Raw genomic sequence first — 23,108 nt, 5'->3', positions numbered from 1 at the left:
TGGTTGGTTTTGCCCTCAAGTTCCTGAACAATACCTCTTGGCTTCACTGATCGGTTACTGTAAATCAAACTCTCGGCTTCCCGGAGAAAAATGATTATCAGACGTTCATTAATCCGCTTCCTGATGCCTCCGATCTTTCACACTCTGCCAACACACAAACACCAAAATAACTGTGCAAACGGTAAATATTTGATAACTGACAAACTCCTCTGTCTCTCTGCCGCTCCTCGACTGTTCCGCGTTAGTCTTCTTGTGTGGTCAAGGGAGCTGCAGGAATGCGAGCAGAGTGGAAAGCCAACAATGCTTTTAGAGCCACCAAAATCTTGTACACAAGCCACTTGTATAGTTCCTGTGGTTCCGTATGCGCAGAATAAGCTCCCTTTGAAGAAGAGGCTCAGGGAGATAAGGGATTTTAATTGGCACAGTCACTTCACAAGGCCCGGCCAAGCCCTCCTGAGAGAGAATAAAAAAAAGACGGTCTCAAAAGAAGAGGAAAAAACTTTACCTAACTCTGACATTCAGCGAGACGTACAATATCTTTTTTTCCACTTCTCACACTAAGCAGGAGAGACAGTCCCATGTCCAGAAAAATAAATGGCTTACACGGTGAGGGAATGATCCTGGGAAGTGACTGTGATTAGTCTGGCTCCACTGGGCATGATATCACAGCAGGGTAACCTGGCTCAACAGGAACACTCACAAAGAGATGAGGGAGGCGGACTGAGAGAGAGACAGAGAGATAGAGGGAGAGAGACGACGAGTGAAGGGCTGTTTAATGGGAGACTGAGACGGAGAAGCCAAGGGAACAAGCATGGCAATTTGGTATCCACAGTCTGACAGTGATTTCTAAGATGGTAATCACATCAACTGTGTAGTGGAGGCAATGTGACATCACAGCGAGCTGGGAGCTGATCCCGCCCTGGCAGGCACCAGTGGAAACAGCAACGACTGAGTCAGTGGGTCCAAAGACTAACTGGTGCATACAGGCCCTCTAATCATGAACAAGAGGATTGTGAGATATCAAGTAATACGCTGAAGGCGTTCAACAGCATTCTTAATAACCTGGATGGCGTCAGTGTGATCAGGAGATCACACTGACGCCATCCAGGTTATTAAGAATTTAAGTTATTCCTACAGTAAGTCGGGTTAGCAGTCATATGATTGTACACACAACGAATAATCTCCTTAAATATTAGAGGAGAGTGCAACATTCTGGGACAAATGCATGTTTTTCCTTTAAAGAAACTGATAAGATAACTAACTAGCTAAATATGAAGCGACGTTGGTTAGCTTAGCTTATTATAAAGACTGAAAACAAGCGAAGCAGCAAGCCCGACTCTGTCACTTGCAGGTCATACATGTACATTCAGCCAACAAACACTAATAATACCTTTATTGAACTTAATATGATATTTGTTTAAGTGAAATAAAAACAGCCCTGCGATGGACTGGTGAAAAAGCTTCAGACATGCACTACTATGCAGATCCTCCGTATTTTCTCTGAAGGAGGTGCATGTGAGAACGGAAATGTCAGAGTGAGAGGCTGCGCAGTTTCTGCAGACTTTCTCTGCTTGGCCTCAAAGTATAAAGTCTGTAGAAAGTCAGGAGAAGTCGATGTGAGAACACAGCAGGTGATCCCCCACTGGATTCACCTCGAGCAAGTTGGGGGGTTGATGACACTTCTAACACATGACAGAGGCAAAAATGAAAAACCCAAAAGAAGAAGAAATATCTTCCGGTGAAAAAGCGGTGACACACATAGAAGACACGGACAAAGATGTCAGGAGAGTTTGTGGCGATAAGAGCTGACAATGGTGTTGTGGCGCTGTAAACATGATTACGTGATCTCCGCAGCAGAGTAAATACATCACTTTCTGCCTCTGTCTGTTGCAGTCGGCTGCTCCACCTCTTGCCTGGATAATGTGGAGGATTTGTTGCGGTTGTGAACGTGTCTGTGCAGAAACCATCCACTGTGTTGTGCATGTGTGAAAGGCAAACTCTGGGTAAACTGCGTAGCCAATTCTCTGGATTTTTTAAAGGTCTTTATATGTGTTACTTTGGGGGTTTGGACAGAGTTAAAATAAGATAAGATAACCTGCTGTTGAATGTAATTTTACCGAACTGTACAGAGACAAAAACTGTTTTGGATCTCCACGTCTAACTCTTAGCAAGAAAGTGAATAAGTGTAGAAACTACTCCTTTAAACCTTCAAGCCTGTTTATTATCTATGTAAGTGAGAAAAAGCTATTGCTTTCTTGATTTAAGTTAAAAACAGGCTGTCTGGAAAACCATGCATGAGTATCATACTTTAACTGCAGCTGCAACTTCAACTGGACTAGAATTTAAAACTTTAAACATGTAAAAAATGTTTAGCTGAGTGATAAATATTTGGAATGAGTGATGGTACCAGACAGAAACAGGCCTGTGTCTGAGTTGGCACATATTTGAATGAAAACACGTGATTAAAAGGTGGCTTGGGTCAGAGACATCGGCCTCAGAAACACACCAGATGTCACTGCCGCCTGGGTGGGCGGAGCTTGTGATTGAGAGTGAATACTAATGAGGAGAAAGGGGGCTTCGCCACATGCTCGGCCTCTGCTGCAATAAGGGTCAACAGCAGTGACACCAAACTTCACAGGGACAGAAGTGTGTCATCTGACACGGGGTTACCTCTTCGACGATCAGATTAAGGGCAACAGATTAAACAGATCTGTCTGAGGTCAGGTACATACATACATACATACATACATACATACATACATACATACATACATACATACATACATACATACATACATACATACATACATACATACATACATACATACATACATACATACATACATACATACATACATACATACATACATACATACATACATACATGCATGCATACATGTGTTTGTGATTTATAGGCAGCATAGTACATGGATGGAGTTTAGTAATGTTATGCAATTGTTGATACTCACTCAAGGAGGGTAAACAGGATGACACAAATTAGAGACTTCAAATCTGTGTGGTCCTTCATCTGCATCAGAATCATTATATTATTGTACATACACCATTAATATAATGATCTGTTGTGACGTTCGAAAACTAAATTATAAACAATTGTAGGTACTCTAAATAATCGTATTACTTTCACCATATAAAATGAAATACTGTAAGCTGCTGTAAAACATTCATTGGAGCAAGTGAGAACCAAGTACGAAGGAATCCCCTCTTCGAAGATAACACAGAGATCCTCGAGTGACACTATGTTGACACCTGCTGAATAGGACACAATGCAACTGAGTCACAGGTCAACACCTCCTGCAAGCAAAAACTCCTCCGACCCTGACCCCAAAATCCTGATGGGCAACAGGCCGGAGGGAAGTGACAGATGCAGCATCAGGCATCTGTAAGAGCTGCAGATGTTGCTGGCAAGCTTCTGCCTCAAGCCACAGTGCTGTAGCCGCACCTCAAGCCGCTGCCTTTCTTAGCGCATACCACTCATGCTATGACTTTATTTTAAAAAGGATAAAACACTCTGCTTTAATATCTAAAGCTTTTGAAATAAAAGCTTTTACTTTTGGCGACTGGGGTATGACATTAAATGACCTGATCTGTTTTGTTTTCATTGTCGTTTGTTCGTTTGTCTGTTAGTTAGCAGCATTATGCATGAAACTCGGTGGAAGGATGTGCTATGGGTCAGGAAGGAGCCAATTCAATTTTGGTGTGGATCTGGATCAGGGGGCAGATCCAGGATTTTTTTACCCCTATCTTTAACATTGTGCGATTTATTTTACGTTTTCACCAATTTCCCAGGGAATTATTCATGGGTCTTGATGAAAAAAGACAAATTTAGGGGAATGTTGGGCCTTGACAGAGGTATGCGCTCTACTGAAAGCCATTCTAGTATTCTTATGTGGTGGGTGATATAGCCAAACAGCCGTCATGTGATAGCTCAGAGAGATGCATACCCCCTTTTTTATCTCTTCATTTGATCCCCAGCATGTTGGCACCATCTCAAGTCCTGTTCAGACCTGGTATTAACATCTAATCACAAGTGAACAGCTCTGAGTACAAGTGTGAACGCACCGAAGATGTGTTACGGATTCACGAGACCACATTCGGAGGTGTTATAGTAATGTTTACCTAACATACCTCCTGACATGAGGCCTTATTGTATACCTGGCCTGTGGATGTTGTTTGCTTAAATTCGAGTGCATTTATGAACAATGAGTAATTGTGGTCTAGACAGGAGGCCCTGTACAGCTTGTTTATGGAGGGAAATGAGGTCTCAATGGGTTGCGGTGTAGGCTTGCCACTATCTACCTCTCTGCGCAAACAGAGTATTTGTGGTGTGATATCTCACAGGAAACATGAGCAAAATGACAGAATCACACCTCCAGTTTCCCCTGGTTCACTATCAGCTATGTGTGACCTTGCAGAAATTAAAGTCCAGATGGACAGGTCACATCTGTGTATCCTCTGTCCCCCCCCTGTACTCCTTCACCCTGAGGGCTTTGGGAATGTCATGACTGTAAGGCTCTCCTTTCCTTCTCCTCCCCATTCACATTTTTTAGACCTGCCATTTTGGACCATGACCAAAAAAAGCCATGCGGTATGACAATGTAGGATTATGAGCGACTACAAAAACAACTTGGCAGAGATTTGAAAAAAAATACAAATAAAATAAGGGCGACAACTTCAAAAACCAACAGACATCAAGCTACTTATTTGGATGAACCCACAGCCTCATTAAAAACAGATTCATAAAAATCCATGAGGACTCATTTGTTAACCAGTAGCTCTACCACCCCTACAAAAAATGGATTACCATATAGACATTGTCCTCTTCCAACACTTGAACATCATATGTGAAATTCCACTGAATGAGGACAGGCCTCCTTTCTGTCATCTTCTCATAAACGTTCTGTCTCCTCTGAAGGTCTGTTGAAAGGCTTCTTTGTGTCAGCGATCAGAGCCCTGCCCTCAGACATCCTTCCATGTCAACATTGGCAACGCGATTACAACACCAGGCACCGACAATCCACACTGTCACCACTTGCGAATTAAAATCCACTGCACCGACGCAGCATACGCAGCATTAATGACTGGAAACCAACTACAGATTGCTCCACTTGCATGGCCATCAACAAACATCAGCAAATGTAAGTCAATTTTGGTTGCATTAATCATCCAGCAGCTGCCGCGCAGATGGATTTTTATTTGAAAAATAGTGTCATTTCTGCAGATTGTGATAGAGCTAATGAGACTGTAAAAACTGCTGTAAACACATTACCGTCACAGATTCAGCCAAAATGCTATAATCTTCAACACCTCCTTAAAGACATATATTATGACTATGTGTGACCTGGGAGATCCAAGCAAATTAAAGCGTTCAAGTAAAACTACAACAGCTGAGTTTACTACTGCCATGGTAACGACCATATTAGGCCAGGGCAACTTTTTGTTTTATTATAACTTTTGCATCTCTCATGACATCTACCTCCCCACTCGCTCGCGGTGAATCCAGCGGGGGATCCCCTGCTGTGTTCACACATCGACTTCTCCTGGATTTCTACGGACATTATACTAGGAGGCCAGGCGGATTAAGTCCACAGAAACTGCGAAGCCTCTCACTCTGACATTTGCGTTCACAGATGCACCTCCTCCAGAGAATGGAGGAGGGCAATATGGAGGAACTGCAGTGTTCAGTGCATGTCTGAAAGCAGCTTAATGTTCCAATACTGATACCAGCATCGCAAACAACGTTGGGTGTTGGGTTGGGCATTGGTGAATGCGCAAACCTATATGTAATGATCAGATACCACATCTTTAAATTATATTAGTTTCATAAAACTGCAATTTTCTCTTCCGGAAATAACTTCTTCGCCGCTCCGCAGTTGCGCTCTACTGCCACTGGAAAATTATTTTTGGAGTGAAGACGAGCTGATTTTGGCCAGAGCTAGAAAAAATGTCTCGACCATGCTCAACCGGCTTTGGTTTTCTCAGACAAAAAAAATTCTGCAACAGCCAAAGGTAATTCTCACAAATAACCGTACTCTACTTCACAGGCTGCACCAACGACTCAGAGGCTGATGTGTACGAGCCATTGCCTAATTACTGGAAATATTGAAGTTTTTTTCCCTTCAGGGGGATAAACAACCAACTGCCAATATGAAAACACAGATTGCGTGCCTGATACTCCCTCTGCCCACGTGCAGAACAGACATATGGCTGTGTTGATACCACTTCTTGTCCTTTTGCACATTTTCCCTCACACCTCAGCCTCAGTTTCCTCTTGAATCCAATCGCAGCGTCTTTCATAAAGCCCCTGGGATGACACCTGGTCTAAATTAAATTGCATTAAAATACCATGAATGTGTTTATTTTCACAATGGGCAGCCACGGTGGGATTCAAACCCCTGACCCTGGGTCAGTGCCATCACCACTGAGCAACAAAGGCCTGTGTTGAACTTATACATTTCACAGATGGGGGACAAGGAAGCAGCTGCACAGCGCCTTTTAAAGAAGCTCAGCATAGTTCTTACTTATGGCACAACTGACTGCTCATGACATCAGCGGAAAGGCATGCATCCCTGTGCATTGCTATTAGAAATTTATTGTTTACTGTTGAGGAGTGTGATTATCTCACTCTATAACATAATAGAGGCAATGAGATGGGTTGAGTAGAGATGGAAGAATGAAGATGGAATTAACTTTGAAATGTCTATTAAGTCTGAATAATACATCATATATTTTCTAATAATATATCAGAGCAGACTTTCATTGTCACAACTGTTCTGTGTGAAATTTATTTGGACTTTGCATTTGGTGTAAAATGATATGATCAAAAGACATTAAAAGAAAAGTATTTTTGGTTACCTTGCAACATCTTGAAAATATTATATCTGATCGCGTTTGATAGTTAAACCTTGTATACATTTATTGTTATCCTGTAGGCCGTGCTCTGCAGAAACGACAGATGACAATGGAATGAAGCTTTGATTCAAGTCTTGAGTCCGATTTATCGGTTGGCCAATAAATATCAGATAGTGTGAGTATTTTACCGACTGACTCAGCTTTTATGTTTAATGATAGGTGCAAATATGATGTTTTTGTATCGTACATTTGTGTTTTATTTTTATTTAAAGTTAATTATATAGTTTATGATTAAACAATAAAATATCAAGCCTCAATTACATTTCTTTGTCACAAGGGTTTCATAACGACATCTTAGGAATCTAATGTTTTCAATAAATTGGCCAAAATAGTGGAAATCGAGAATATAATATATCAATATCTGCATCGGCCCCCAAAAATATTCATTCATTCCACAGGCTCAATTCAACTCCTTAAAATACTACAGTAAACTCATGTAAAATTAACTTAAGATATGTAACTGAAGTGACATATTACATCTAAGCTTTTTAATTATGCAGGAACCTCTATCATATTAATTCAAAAGTCACCCCAGCGACATTTCTTGAGACTATTTCTCTCCCTCATAAATTACAAAGTGTTTCACGCATGACGAGAACTTGAACAGAGAGATAAATCACTCCTGGATACACCTTCGCCTGGGATTATTCCCAACATCTCCGATTTCTTAGGTATTCTCGTGGCAGAGGTCATCAAAACAGAAGCTGTGAGAAGAGGAGACAGTCAAGTGATAGTTGTGCAATAACTCAGACTTCAACAAAACGACAAAACACGTACTTCAAAGTCTGTATCTGTACTCTCCTCACTGGCTTAAAATCTGTTTCTGTTCCCACCCTGATAGAGCCCAGCAGATCAGCTGTGCACACTAAATAAAGCAGCCCAGTAAGTCTGACTCAGCCTGTTACTTTAAACTCTCACTAAACAGCCGACACTGTCTTCCTTAATAAGATCTGGTTCAGTGCTCCTTCAACTGGAAGACCCCCTGCTGAGTGGGAGCAGGATGTGAGGTTGAAACATAAGCCTGTACATGTGCACATATGTCATAACTGTTTTGCTTGAATACCTGAACTACTCACAAAGAAAAAAAGAATACCCTCAACATCTATTGTCATAAAGCGCTTGTACATTTTGAGGCCTATAGAGCATGACTGAGGTTGTACTTCTCTGGGTGTATTCTCTGTTCACATAAATAAAGGTAATTTATTCCTTTCCTTGCAAATGCAGCATGTATCTTCTGCAGATTTGTCTGCCAGAGTACTACATTTCACCCTGGCAGTCCGACAGGTTGAGCATGCAGGTCATTCTTTGGCTGAGCACCAACATCAACAACAATCAAATAACAAGGAAGACCAAATAGGGTGTGGGAATGTGTGCAGCACGCAGAGTTGAAAAGAGCAGGGTGTGATGCAATGGCAAAAACTAAAGAAACTAAGGAAAGTTGTGACAGTAGATTTCCAGATTTAGCCTCTGTAAATAATTACCATTTTCCTGAGTAAGATCTTCTTTAAGCCTAGCTTTCAACGCAAAGCCACCATAAAAAGACAAACACAACAAAAGGCCTAACAACTTCCTTAAAGCAAGAAACGCCTTCAGAACTACAATTGAGACTAAACTCTTCAACTCAGATAACCTGTGTTCTTTAAATACGTCTCACTCACTCTCAATGACAAGGTAAATGACTCTAAGTCTAAGCCCAACGAAAGCCTGTGTGTCTTATATTTCCTTAATGTGGATAAAACAACTGCAGTACAAAGATCAGGGCAATGTGCCCCTCCCGGTGTCCTGCTGTCCTCAGACTGTGTTTAAACCAGGAGATCAGACACCCGTAATCTCCATTGTCCCGTCCTGGGTAGACGACAGGGTCCTACCGTGGCCCAGTTTAACAAGCGGGGCCATCTGCAGAGTCACAGATGGCTCTGGCAATGTCTCACAGGTTCCCACATTCAGATAGAGGGTTAACCTGATACGAGTTGCTTCTAAAAGGAAAAATACACACACACACACACACACACACAAGAGTGGGAGCAAAGAAAAACTTTGGAATCGTTGCTGCTTTCGGTAAGTCATCATAATCTGCCTCGGTATGGTGGTTGGGTATTTATTAAGTTTTAAAGCCTGAAATAACACTGCAGTCATTTTTCACACCATATCTGCTCCTTCATCACAGCCCTGCCTCTTCAACCTAGATCTCCTGGAACATGCAACATATGCTTTTGATTACAATGTGTTATTCTCTTCTGTCATAGTGAAGTTGTATTAGACCCACCTCTTCCCACTCCCTTTATTGTTGCACCTCTGAAAACACATAACAAAGCTCTCCCACCTCAGAGTCCACCCTGTTCACATTAACAAGAGGGTTCATTGGCTGAACAAAAAAAACATTATCTTTATGGCAAGGAGGAATAGACATCATCAAAATGATAAATGAGACATTTCTGTCACAAGCTGGTGCCACGGTGGCATTTTGTTTGACAGTGAACAAACAGTTGGGCAGTAAAACACAGACACACTTTGAGGACACATGTAGTGAAAGAATTCAAATCAATAGCCATCAATGGGTCCTGCCAAAGGGGGTTCAACTGCGACATTTCTTCCTTTAGACAACGTGCTGCCAAGGTAACTGTCCAGACATTAGGTGAATGCAGAGGGTTCCCACTGACAGCCTCATTCAAACAGGTCCCGTGACCATGATCTCTTTTTCTGATTGGCTGCGGAAGCTGCTGGGCATCATCCCAGCATGGAGGCTGTGACATTGACCTCACGTTAAGCTGAAGACGGGAGGCTGGGATACTCCAAGATCTGATGGGAGAGTGCGCCCCAGCTTTGTGTCCCTCAATGGAGATGTAATGAGTCAGACAAAACTCCCCAGCAGTCAGCCAGCTGGCATGCAGCTCGCCGGCACAAAGAGATCTGCGAGGGCAGGCCTTTCGCCCCAACGGCACTCTGTTTATGCATGGCAGCCATTCAAACCCCTGCTTTCCATTTCATTTGCCCAAGTGCTTTTATGTCTGCATCACAGTCAGACGTGTTTCTGTTGTGTGTGTGTGTATAGAGGGATCGTCCGACACACCTCCACTGAGCTCCCGTTTACTGGCTGCTGACGACTCTGGGGAGAAGGTCAGGCTCTTGATGTTTCAGTGTTGGTTCATGTAGAGGTCGACACCTATAAACACTGGTACAACTGTACTGAGGATGCACCAGGATGACTGGTGCCACACACAGAGACACATCTGACCACGCACTGTTTATAGCATAGTTTGAATGCAAATGCATCCCTGGCTGCTTTGAAATGTCTCTGAAACACAGATGGATGTGGGTCAGTTGCATATTCCCAAGCTTAGAACATGTTTTATAGGTTGGACATAAGCCACGGTGACCAACAGCCACAACAAACAAGTACTCTAGTCATATGACTGTGAGCAAATGTGAACTATATGCAGCAGATCCCCCACAGAGAGATTGAAAGTCCTCTGTGGACTGATTTGGCCATTTGACGACTTTATCAAATTTTCTGTAAATTAGCCAGGAAAGCAGGGTTGACAACCACAGACCTAGAAATGAAACTTCACTGATTTCCTCAGAATCACATCTGTGTTTTGTTAAACTTCAATGGTTGGTAAGCACAATTTGTCGCTCATTATGTGTATTATGAGATGTATAAAATTGGTCTTGTTAAAAAAACAGGCCTCACAGTGAAGTTAATTGTCTGTGTTTGTGTCAAGTTATAATGTAAGTGAATTGGAAATACGGAGAAAACATTTTATGAAATATTTCCGGGAGAGAATAACGAAAACTAAAACACAAAAACAAACCCTATTGTCTGGTCTCAGTTTAGCAGTATTCGTGGAGAGGAGAGAGTCTAAGTGAAAGTATGTGGTCCTAATGAAACAACACCTTCCACAGCACAGTGGACTCTGGGCTGACAGCCAACAGATGGGGCTGCTCAGTCGGTAACAACACAGCAGCACCTTCAGGTACTTTCCTCAAGGCTCTGCGTACAGCTGCCACTTCAGATACAGCCTGAGGGAGGGAATACTCTCTTTAGATAAACTGATGTGAGCAATCTGCCAGCAGGACTTCTGTGATGCAACCGAGGTCAACAGCCTCCGCATTTCCCATAAATGACTTGTCATAGAAAAGTATTTTTTTAGGAACTATTTCTCCAGGGACTAAGAGTACAAACAAGAGCTAATTCCCAACTGCAGTAACTGAAACAGTTATTCTATTTGGAACCAAATCCATATCGAAAAATGTCAAGGTCTTATTTCCCCATTAAAACAAAAGGGAGTTGCCAACTGATAATGGCCTTTGGCAACATTAGTATACACCTTGCCTTGTGGCAGAAAAGGATTATTCAAATAATTACTGTATGTGAGTCAACTTTGCTCTTTTTGGCTAAGACTCTGGATTTCTCTGTTAATTTGTGGCTTTTACTGTCGACCACAACTTCACCGAAAATAATTGCGGAGAAAACGCTTTTCAAGCAATTTTATTCCCACCACTTTATTCCACTTGTCACTTTGTTCCGAAGCACAATTCCCTCATTATTATCAGTTTTACCACCACAGTAAAGTATTTTTAAAAGCCTGCCAGTTTCTTTAAATGATTATTTCTATTTTATAGCAAAAATGGAAAACCAGAAGAGAGAGCTAATTTGATTTAACCAACATTGTATGAGTAAAAATGAAGCATAAACCCTTGCAGTAAGTTATTCTACGATGGCTTGTTGCCTGACGGAGAGACGCTGCCAAGGCAGACTGGGCAGATCATCACAAAAGCCCTACAGCAGTGATGGAGGATATGAAACTGGGTTTGTCCCAAATATTATTCACTTTCTTTCTTTCAGTCTTTCCCACCCAAGAAGTTCAGTGTTGTGGGAACCTGGAGGTACTGATCATGCACTAAACCTACTGATATATTTCTCAGCTTTTAAAGTACAGTAGTAAATATATGTAGCAAATATGGTTGATGTTTGTTAAGGCAGAATTACATTGATGTTTGACAGGAAAGCCGTTGGGTCCAGACATTTTCAGGTGTTTGCTTTTCACATATGAAGAACGCAGCAGGAGATTGTCCAGGTCCGACATGTTCACAACAGCTGGAAAATGTCTAGAACATTAAGACAAAGATGTATAAATTCCACTGTGGAAATCACATGTTCTTATTACAGAACATCAACACTGGTGTCAACCATTATTGGCAAAATCTCTAAAATTTTCTTTCCAAGTTGACATCTTTGTCAGCGTCTTCTAATTGTTGGGCACCACTCTTTTATCCTGAGATATTTGTATTCTTCTGGTTTTGCGTCCACCATGTGTATTCAACACGCCCACTAGCTGAGAATTGTCCTGCTGTATTCTCACATGGGCTCACTCAGACAGTTTCCAGTGATTTTAAAGGAGAGTTCCAAAAAGGTTGCGGTGAATGTCCGGAGCAGGAATATTTGCATTCTCAAATAAAGCCCCTCCAAAATTCAGTAGAATGTCTGGACTTCAGAGCATGTCTGAAAGCAGTTCAAGACAGCTCCATAAAGTTTTTGAGAGACACAATGATACACCTTTTTTATAATGTATTCAGTGAAGTTGGAAGATTTTGCAATTTCTGCACCTTCATTGTGGAGAAGCAACAATACAACGTCTCATTCTATTCAAGCTTTCAGTGCTCAGATGTCAGTGGAAGTCCCCTCTCCCCAGTGAGTACTGAGAGTCGACTATTGGATTGGTAACTGGATCTTTTTCAGGGTAAGAATCTATTTCTTGGAAACATGTGGGATGGATTGATTGTTAGCTAGGATTTCATGTTTTCTCGTAATTAACCATCTAATAGGAAGATCTCTGCACCATGGACTCTGGAGGTTTAATGTGCCATGAGATCAGGAACAATGGTCACAATGAAACTGAAAGGATTCAGAGGGAAATCAAATGAACCCTGTTGTTGTGTCGGGCTGTTGCCAAGGGACATTAGATTACTCATCTGACTGTGGTGAAGTTCAGCAAACAGAGCTCAGTGAACTCATTGCCTGCTTTACAAATTAAACACGCTCATTTGTGTTTTATACATTACTACTCAGAAACTGTATCAAATATTAAACCAAATACCCACAGTACAAAGCACCATCATCTGGGCTGATTAGTGGTCTGTAAATGTTTAATGCAGAGAGCCACTAACTGAAAAGCTGAAGATAATGGAGAACAGGTCATCCATTTTTATGGCCAAGTACATTTTTGCTGCTATAGCAGGATGGTCTGTCCCTAGTGGGGCTGCTGGGAGCGGGACTGGCTGAATCCCAAAATAAGAAACTGGGATACAGAGATGAGTGAGAGCTAGAAAAAGAGACCCAGAGGCTCAGAGAATGCTTGCAGTCAGAAGAGAAGAACAAAGTATATCAAATGCCTGGGGGAGCAGGCAGGCACAGATATTACTGGCAAGAAGAAAAGATGAGTCTGGATGACGAGGAAATATCCCAGAGGAGGAGGGTATAAAGGAGGGAGTAACAAAAGCCAGAGCAGGAGGGTGAACTTGCGTGTGCTTCAGAGCACAATGAGCTGGGTGGAGTCCTTTCACACTGACCTGTCCAGTCAAGCCTCTGTGGAGGCCTCAGGTCATTCTCAGTGCCTCAGCTAGTTATCTGGAGCATTAAAATGATGCACATCTTGCATGAAATCTTCGCTACGGAAAAAAATGAAAGATAGGACTTTCCGGACTAAACTTTCCATTTGTTCACAGGTTATAGATTTACTCTGTGAGATTTGGCATTTTTCCCAATGTAGAGTGTAATCTAGTCTTCAGAAGATAAAGAGAAATTCTGCTCCGAACGTGACGCAGTTCATTTGTGGTAAGGTGCTGAGTGACAAGAAGCAGAGCACCAAAAACCTGTGTATCCAGGTCAGTGACGCTCGTTCACAAACACTCAACTGGCCTCTTACACGGTGCCTTCCACCACTTGCACTTAAAAAGTGTAAATAACTGTGACAAGTGAAGGACCACAGGACGGTGCAGAAACAGCAGGAAGCAGATAAGGCCGTGAAGAGTGAGTCTGCCCTGAAGTGACAGAGGTCTTATGAGGAGAGCAGAGAACGACTTGTGAGATTTAACAACCATCTGCTATGGACGGGACAAAAACTATAAGAAGGATTCTTACAGGGTGAGGCACGTTGAATGTAATAAACATTTAATTTACTTATATAAGGCAAGGAGAGCGATGACATCTAAGTCTATAAAAAATTGACATAACAGTTAATCCCAGCTCCATGACTCCTGTAATATTCTGAAGAGTAGAAATGCTCTATATGGAAAGTGCCCTGAGATTACTTCTTTTATGATTCCGCTTTAGATTTCTTAAGTCATCTAAAGGTTCCCCAACTTCAATAAAGTGCAAGACAGAGCTGCTCACAAGAGCTGAAACTCTGAAAGCAGCCAAGGCGAGTTTCTACACAATGAAATACACACAGAAATATTTCACAGTCGATGTATTGGTCTTGAACAGGGTTATATGTCAACTGTAACGCCGCAAACTAATGTTTTATACAAGTAATGGTATTGGTAGTGGCAGTGGAAATATGACTTACTAGAGTAGAAAGTAAGCTATTAAGCAATACATGTTAAAGGAAACATATTAAGCTATATTATTCACGATTTTAATTTAGGTTATTTCTTGAAAAGGTTTACATGCTCTAATGTTCAGAAACCACATCACTTTGCTCATACTGTCCTTTGCTGCAGCTCCTCTTTTCAGCCTCTGTCTGAAACACTTGGTTTTAACTCTTGTCTCTTTAAAGTCCCCCTCCCAATAAAGCCCAGTGTGCTCTGATTGGCTGATCGTTTCCAGCGCTAGTTGGAAATGTTGGCCTCCAGTCTCACTTTACCAGCCGTAAGTCGTGCACTGTACAAACGTGGGGCATTGTGGGGTCATGCAATATCACATCACAATGATGCGGAAGTTGATCGGACTGAAGTTGATCGGACCAGAACTTCAGGAGCAGATTTTAAGAAGCTGCCTTAACCACCGACTTTGGGCTTTTTTGCACAAGATTTAGCAAAATACTAAAACATATAACACACTAGAAGAAAGAAGAAAAAAAAAGATAATATGTTTCCTTTAAATGTTAAAGCTGAGTTAGAGCAGATAAAGCCAGTGTTTAATCCATTCTTTACACTTTTGCTCTTGTGCACCAGCCCCCAAATTTGAATGCTAAGATTCACATTTAGTGTGGCCCCATTCACACCTCTTCATACAGAAATCCAAACCTTGACAGACATGCTGTTTACAGTTCTGGTTTCCTAACTATGATTGGAGACTGGACAGTCACTGAGGTTGAGGGGTTGAGTGTCAACCCAAACAAAAAAAAGAAAACTCAACTCCAGTGTGAAGTGAAATCAAGCAGATCAAATTGTGCTAACCTAAACTGACGAGCACACCATTTATCCAGAGCCTCATATTCAGCAGGTGCTTCATTTCATTACTTATGGGATGGTAGAATCATTATTGACAAGACTCTTTCAACTTTGAAGACTCGCGGATCCGCTCGTATACCGAGAAGAGGTGAGGAGAGTTCACATTCCACTCAAATCCCAGTCTAAACACCTGCATGGCATAGACTACAAATGCACATGTGTTTCCTACCTGTTAAAATACCACGTCAGTTTTATTCACAGCAGTCTACTGTATACCATCCCACTGGAAAAAGAGAAGTCTTTGAAATAGCATTGGAGTATTTAAATAACATAAGTCTCTTTTTCTACAGTCACCGTCTCAGATCCTTAATCTCTCAATTCCTTTTAATCTCACCCTAGAGATAGTAGGGAGTAAGAAAGGAAGAGTTCATCAGAGTTTCATATGACTTCTTATCATCTCTTCCTGCACAGATTCAGTCTAAAGATTTCTGTAGGAATAATTACATTGTGTAATATTTAAGTCTGTGAGATGAGTCATGGAGATGGAAACAGCCTGTGTTGGGGGAGCAGACCAATGCAGGTGGCCTGAAACGCATCTGGCAAGACAAAGTCGGTGAGACAAAGGCCAGGCGATGATAAGTTTTATAGACCTCTGTGCCATCAATATTTCTCCAGGTTGCCCCGGAAAAAAATGCGGCGAGGTGTTGTAAACTGCACGCTACAGTGAAGCTGGTTTAACTTGAAGTCAGACGTGTATTTATTTTATCTTTGGAGAAAATCTGTTAGTTTCAGCTTTCAGCTACATGTGGGTTCAGACAGACGGCTGAGCAGATGTTACAGCCAAGTACAGAGAATATCTTTCCTGAGAAGAGGTCACGCTGATCTTTATTCTGTGCACAAAATTACAAGCAGTACTTAACTTGCACACTATTTTCAGAGAGGGAAATACCTGGTGCCACAGGTCACGAGGACTACAAAATACACCAGGCACTGTGGCATTATATGTGACTCAATGTTTCTGTTTAGTTCAACCTCTGAATGCCTGAAAAAACAAAAGAATGTATTTTGTTGCAGCTTAACTGGTGATTTTAAACTGAGCAAGTCACAGAAACTGGAGGAAGTAAAGGAATAAAAAAACATCCAGAAGTTGCCACGTGACTGTTCATGGCTCAGTTCACATCCAGGCATGGGTGACAACCTGGACGGAAGAGTTCATTTAAGTTACAGAGTTGGCTCTGACAGTTTAATCATGCCTGGCCCTCGACTGGGTTTTACCGCTCCGCTGACCTGTGGCTATTCAGTATCATGTCAAACGTTAAATCCACTCTAATTGGCCGGTCATGTCTTTAGAGGCTGAGTGATAAGCAGGACGGAGGTGGCTGTGTTTGTCCTTTTGTGTTTTGAAGGGGGTGTGTAGAGGGGGTTGGGAGGTCAGCAAGCTTTTGAGGTCAGGGGGTGGATGACTTTGCCCCCCGCCTCTTCTTCAGGACAGGCTTGAATTGTCCCCTGGTGCCTCGGCCCCACACTCAGGACTCCATAAAGAGTAATGGGTGCCGGGGAATGTTATTCAATAAGTGATTGTGTGTGTGTGAGAGACACATAACACACCTCAGGGCAAGGAGATACCTTATCATGGCCCCAAATTTCCTCAGCAAAAAACATAATCCCCTCTCACCAACAACAAACTAGAGCTTAACTTCCCCAGCGTTAAAAAAGCTGAAATCTTTCACACACTAAACACAAATGTTGCTCTACATACCTTAGAATACAGAGACAACCAGTAGGCGGATTTAAGTTGAGATCGTAGACCCCCACACTCAGGGGCACTTGCTCTCATGGAGGATCCCACCACAGGAATGTAAAGTGTAATCGCTCGCACATTTCCGGCAAGTAGAGCAATGAAAACCTTAATTTTAACAAAACGTCTCCTTTCATAAACAAATACAGCCTCCAGTTTCTCCTCCCATTCTCTCCTAATCACACCAGCCGTCTGTGCTAATTCAGTGAGCACGTGTTGGGGGTGCAAGGTCACAGAAGTGCGAGCGAGGTCTGTGGTTTCGTGGTCACTGGTGTTTTGGAATTCTTGAGTTGACAAGGCAGTTCAACATAAAACCACTTAAATCACAGGCCAGGAAATCCACCGCGAGCTGAGGTGCTGAGACGCACACATGGTTAATAGGGAAAGGGAAACCTTCAGTTTAACTTGGTACAAGGGCCACATTTCGCATTTCAATGTCAAATCATACGGGTATAAAACAATATGCTGACGATTAAGTGTTTATACCATTTTATCAAGTTACACTGAAAGATTCTGAATTTAAGCAATGGGTTTGTTTAAAGTTGATACTTATTTCATACCTCAGACCCAAAAGTCAGAGCTGAGAGTAGTCCAGAGCAAAGATACAATAAATGACATCAGCTGAAAGACAGTTATATGAAAACAACAAGCCACAGCATCAAGGCTGTCTAGGCATTCTCTGTGCCTGTCTGGGAAGAGTGGGAAGAGGGGGGTTGGTGCAGGAATGACTGAGCAAGTCTTTGAAATCTGCTCTATAATTAGCAGGGGTACTATATCAACAGCAGGTTGTCTGGACCTGCTGAAATATGCTCACGGTTCTGATAATGAAGGAGAAAGAGAGGCAGGGGCTCTTGATCCTGCTGTGAAACGTGATTCAAGATGCACTGAGTTATTTATTGTCTTTCAGGTGAATAATTCAAGATCTTTGTCCTCTTAAAATAGTTGGGGGCTAGACTCATTAATATTTTGCCACATCTTATCCCACCACTTGCTATATATTTACCTCAACTACTTAAGGGTCACTGGGGAGAAGTATGCTCATGAAATGCTATCTCATTTACTGACAAACTATAACTACAGCATCCAAATCTCCACAGTGAATTCCAACATTGACTGATATTGACCTCGGCTGTAGTGTGCACTGACTCGTCGTTGTAGCCTCACTTAGTGGTGTTCCAGTAATGGCTGGACTAATGTGGTGTCCTGGCCTGAGCTGCTTTAGTGGGAGTTCATAGTAGACTGGATGATGTGTGACTGTGCGCCACAGAAACTTTCATTCCAGACCAACGAGGCTCACAGAGCTGCACGAACGTCACCGCGCTGATGTGGAAGAGCGGCTCTGGAGTGAAATCAGCAGACAGACAGGACGGGGACTGCAGAGCAAATATACATGGTGCTCAAACTTACTTCAATTGTTGTTTAAGCAAGCGGAAAAGCAGCACAGTGGAAAGCCTAAAGCACCTTTAGGCACAGTGGAGAGAAACTGTAACTGCTGTAGGCCTCTGTCTGATCAGTTCTTAAACGTTTCATAACATGTCAAACCAGTTACTGTGTAAACACATTTCATAAGTCAGCTGGTTAATTAAAGAATCAATTTAATGGATCTAGGAAATAGGAAATTCTATAGAAATGTTAGTCAATGCAATTTCCTTGAGCAGCAGTATGACTTCCCTTATCTAAAAGATAAGATATAAATCCTGTCTGTCCTACATTTGGGGTCATTTGCTGTGTTGTGTTGCACATTGCTCTGAATTTCAAGGCACATAATCATCCCAGTATTATGTAATGGTGTAAAATAAAAACTACCGCCATGTTTTGTTTTTCAAAGCCGTTGGTCAATGAACTACAGCTTTACTAGGATTTGCTTTGCTGTAATACTACAACACATAACCCATCTTATCCAACTCTGGGGTCACAAGATTGTCGTGAGAGACTCTGCACACAATTTACAAAACTAGTGAAGATTCTGGTCTTGTATCCATGAAGAAAAAGTATTAGAAATTACCAGAGAGTTGAGGCAGCCCCACTGTATTGTGTGCTACTGTGTTTAAACTTTTTCTCAGTTTTAATCTGTGGGACCGTGAGACCACTGCTTTCTATTCGGTCTGCACGAGGAATGTCGTAAACTTGCCAGGATTGTGCTCTTGGACCAGAAAAGCCAGAGGGCCACTTGCCGCCGCAAATACTACATCTCCCCCCTCAGCACTGAGCCAGTGTAACTTAAAACCCGGCGGAGTGCTCTAACGTGGGACTGCTCTGCAGAGCCCGGGTCTGGCTCTAGAGCTCTGATGGTCGTCCAAAGCAGACACTGATGGGGTGTCACAGGAGAGCTGTCCAAACACTGGGCTGAGGGATACATGCCAGGCGCCTGGTTGTGTGTGTGTGTGTGTGTGTGTGTGTGTGTGTGTGTGTGTGTGTGTGTGTGTGTGTGTGTGTGTGTGTGTGTGTGTAGCTGAGGATAGGCGGCAGAGAGAAAGAGTTTTATTTTTCCTCATTACTGAAACATTTTAGGTGTGTACTGTTTGTATTAAAAAAAAACCTTTCATTGTTTAATTGGATTCCACTGTATAAATAGTCGTGCCAATCAATCTTGACCAGTAGGGCCATCACTTCTATATATAGACTTGCTAGAGCACTGTAAGTACAGCACTTGTATAGCTGCTGCTGTTGATAGAGAATAGTAGTCTGAATATGGGATCAACCAAAAGTGAAAAAGAGACACTTCACTTCCAGTAAAGCATGTTATTTGACCTAAATGTGTCATCATCTCACCCAGCATTCAAAAACATGCCCGCATACTAGTATCACCATAGAGGGGATTGGAAAACAGCAACAACATCCCACTCTGATGTAAGCGGTGGTTGTCTGAAGCACCAACTCTGCCTAAACAAACAGGTGACTACCATGGGACAGGCCTTGGAATACCTAATCCGTGGTAAGTGTCTGATTCTGCATAATTCAATATTAGCAGCTCTGTATCCTCCAGCTTGTCCTGTGGACAAGACACAGTGACATCATAAAAGCCCACCCCCACCCACAAAACTCTTCGTGCCTTGAACTGCCCCATTTACACGAATTGTCATTCAGATGAGTGTGGGGGGGTTGTTGTTTAAGGCTGCCCCTGACACCATTAACATGAAAAGCACAATTAAGAGTAATTAGGCTTTTCCAGGCAAAAGGGGTTATCTGGTAACCAAGCACGCAATGACCCCACATATAACATGCAGCATTATAAATCTTTTCATTCATTTAAATTCTTGTCTCCATCCATTAATTGCATGGGAAGGCAGGTCAATTTAATCTTGTTGACACAGCAAGCCCCTATAACAAGGAATAAACAGTGTTTCACACGAAGCAGCAGGTCCAGTTGACTTTTGGCTCACATATCAAGATAACCCTTGACCAGGTATGACACAGAACAGACACACTCAACAACTGAGCGACATATTGTGACACACTTAACAAGATGCAACGCAGGCCGGCAAAGCAAGTCATCTCAAGGTTTGAATCAGGTTTCAAGAGGGGTCGGAGAGCTGGAGGTGGGGGGTCTGTGTTTTCGTTGTGGCAGGCGGAAGATAAATGCCTTCAAGGCCAAGAATTCGCCCCATTCACAGACCACAGGATGCGGGGTCTGGGTAACATGCAAGGACTTGCTCAACCTATAAGTTCAAGCAGGGTCAATCCACCGGGGTATGTCCAAGCGGAAGAAACTGCTGTGGGGATGGATATTTTAGGATGGGAGGGGATGCACAGGTTTCCTAAGTGCTTCCTGAAAACAAGGCACACACACACACACACACACACACACACACACACACACACACACACACACACACACACACACACACACACACACACACACACAGGAGGGGTGGGAGGGTGGTGTGGTGTGGTGGGGGGCAGAGATTAAAAGAGCCCCATGCTGTGTTATCAGGGTAATGAATTCTAACTGGTGGCCAAGCAAAGTTCAATACATGCAGCAAGACAACTGTGAGAGGACAGCAGAGCATCATATTACAGAAGTTTAGATACTGCAGAGGCATCCAGCTTTTAACTCATCCTTGGCTATATTAGCGTATATATATATATTTATATGGGAGTGGTATAAATGTAGCAATATATCATCATCCTTACTTATGAGATATTGTGATCAAATTGCAGTGAATGAATACTGAAATCCTGCACCTCACCTCTCAATTGGCATTTTGTATTCTCCTTCAGTTAGACTAATACCAGGATGTTGTTGTAATATTATCGTTATCTTGGGCCATGTATCGCACATCGATAAAAAGGGTGCACCATTAATACGGTTATTGTAGCTCCATAGCTGACTTTGACAGAGAAATTCTGTTTATAATGAGTCGTAGCAATGTAATATCTGTGTATGGCCTCACTGTCACACGCCCCCTCAGCGGGGGAAGAGATGACAACAGCGGGGGTTCGACCATATATCTACAAAAAGCATGAAAGAAAAAGTGACAACTATCAATAAATAGTCAATGTGAAATGTCTACCTAAATATTCTGGTGCCCTTGTACCGCTCAACAATGACTTTACCCTACTTTGAAGCTAGCTGTTCTTAAGCTAGCATGCTAACGTTTCCTTCCATTCTGTAGTAACTTCAACTTATTAACACAAATACACAAATCCTACACTTCACCTCTTTGAGGGAATTGTTTTTATTCTGCTTAAGTCAGGCAGAAATCATGAAGTGTCATGACAGACATCATGTTTTGGGATTATTCTGCAATATATTGATTATCACATAATCGCTGTATCGTGACATTATCATTATCGTGGGCCATGTATCACGGATCGTACTGAGCCATGAATTACCCTGCAACTGCGACCCCTAACATATCCTCTGGATGTTTTATTAAAAGCAATACACTGATATGTTATTGTTTTTATAAGTACAAATGTACATCATTAATACCGTTGTTGTAGTTACATTGAGCTGCTGTGGCTTCAGCAGAGAAAGTCGGAGCAGTGTAATAGCTGCGCACAGCCTCACTGTCACACGCCCCTCAGCGTGGGACGAGATGACACCAGCGGGTGTCTGACCGTATGTCTACACGAAGCGTGAAAGGAAACATCACAACTAAAGTCTGTATCAAATGTCTTCCTACATATGCTGGTGCCCTGTCAGCGCTGAACAACGACTTTACTCCGACTTTCTCCGTACCTCTAAGTTAGCGGTTTTAAAGTTAGCACGGTGACGCTCTCTGTGGTAACTTCAATTTGAATCTGCGTCACTTTTGTTGCGGACTGAAAACTCCGAGACGCAAAGTTTTCTGAGGATGCCTCCTCGTGCGCTTCCCTCGTTCCGTCTCCTTGCAGAGGGAGCAGCTCGTGCGCGTGCATGCAGTCCCCAGCGGTGAACAGACCATAAGTAAGAATAAGAGTAAGAATAAGTGAGGAGTGGGAGTACTCACGCACGGCCTCCTGTTTGGGGTCCAGCTCGGAGCAGGTCTGCTGCAGCCGGCCGATCTTCCTCTGCAGCCCCCTGACCCGCAGGCTGGTGGAGGCCAGGTCGCTCTCCAGCTCCTGGAATATGGAGCAGGCGTGTTTGGCCAAGTCCGACAGCTGCCGCAAGGTCCGGGATAGAGCCACATGACTGATGGAGACCAGGTCCTCGAAGAGCACAGCCTCCTCGTTCGGGACCTGGTACCTGCACAGTAACTGGGGCTCCACGACGCGCTTGGCGAACGGCATGTTGGCGCGGAGTAAATCCAACAGAAGTCACCCGAGGGTGGGCAGAGGGCACTTCTTCCGCCTCGACCCCTGGTCCAGTTTGTCTGGGTTCAGCTGCTGCTGGAGCCCCCCATCCCTCCACTGGCCGGAGAAGAGTGTTGTGCTCGTGGCCGCGGCGCCGGCTCGTGCTGCCCTGACGCTGCTCTGTGTTACTGCTCGAAGGTACAGGGGGGTTTTAAAAAGTGGCGGCGACAAAACCTGGAGTGGAGGCTCGGGATTGTCCAGGATCCGG

General features: G+C 42.9%; 2 protein-coding genes across 2 annotated transcripts in view; both read right to left on the bottom strand.

Annotated features, from left to right (window-relative positions):
• nhsa (Nance-Horan syndrome a (congenital cataracts and dental anomalies)) overlaps positions 1-23,033 on the bottom strand; it is a 63,153-nt gene extending 40,120 nt beyond the window's left edge. Inside the window, exon 1 of the mRNA XM_034582512.1 lies at positions 22,558-23,033. Within this exon, the coding sequence (XP_034438403.1) occupies positions 22,558-22,837 (280 nt within the window). The 5' untranslated portion in view covers positions 22,838-23,033. The remainder of the gene's footprint in view (positions 1-22,557) is intronic.
• Positions 10,733-23,108, bottom strand: part of reps2 (RALBP1 associated Eps domain containing 2) — a 38,983-nt gene continuing 26,607 nt past the window's right edge. The window contains exon 20 of the transcript XR_004613593.1: positions 10,733-10,743. The gene's annotated coding sequence lies outside the window, so the exon portion shown is untranslated. The remainder of the gene's footprint in view (positions 10,744-23,108) is intronic.

Source organism: Hippoglossus hippoglossus, chromosome 4 (genome assembly GCF_009819705.1).
Source record: "Hippoglossus hippoglossus isolate fHipHip1 chromosome 4, fHipHip1.pri, whole genome shotgun sequence".
In the NCBI taxonomy this organism is placed as follows: Eukaryota; Metazoa; Chordata; class Actinopteri; order Pleuronectiformes; family Pleuronectidae; genus Hippoglossus; species Hippoglossus hippoglossus.
Note: the sequence above shows the minus strand (reverse complement) of the source record. Positions and strands in the feature narration are given on the sequence as shown.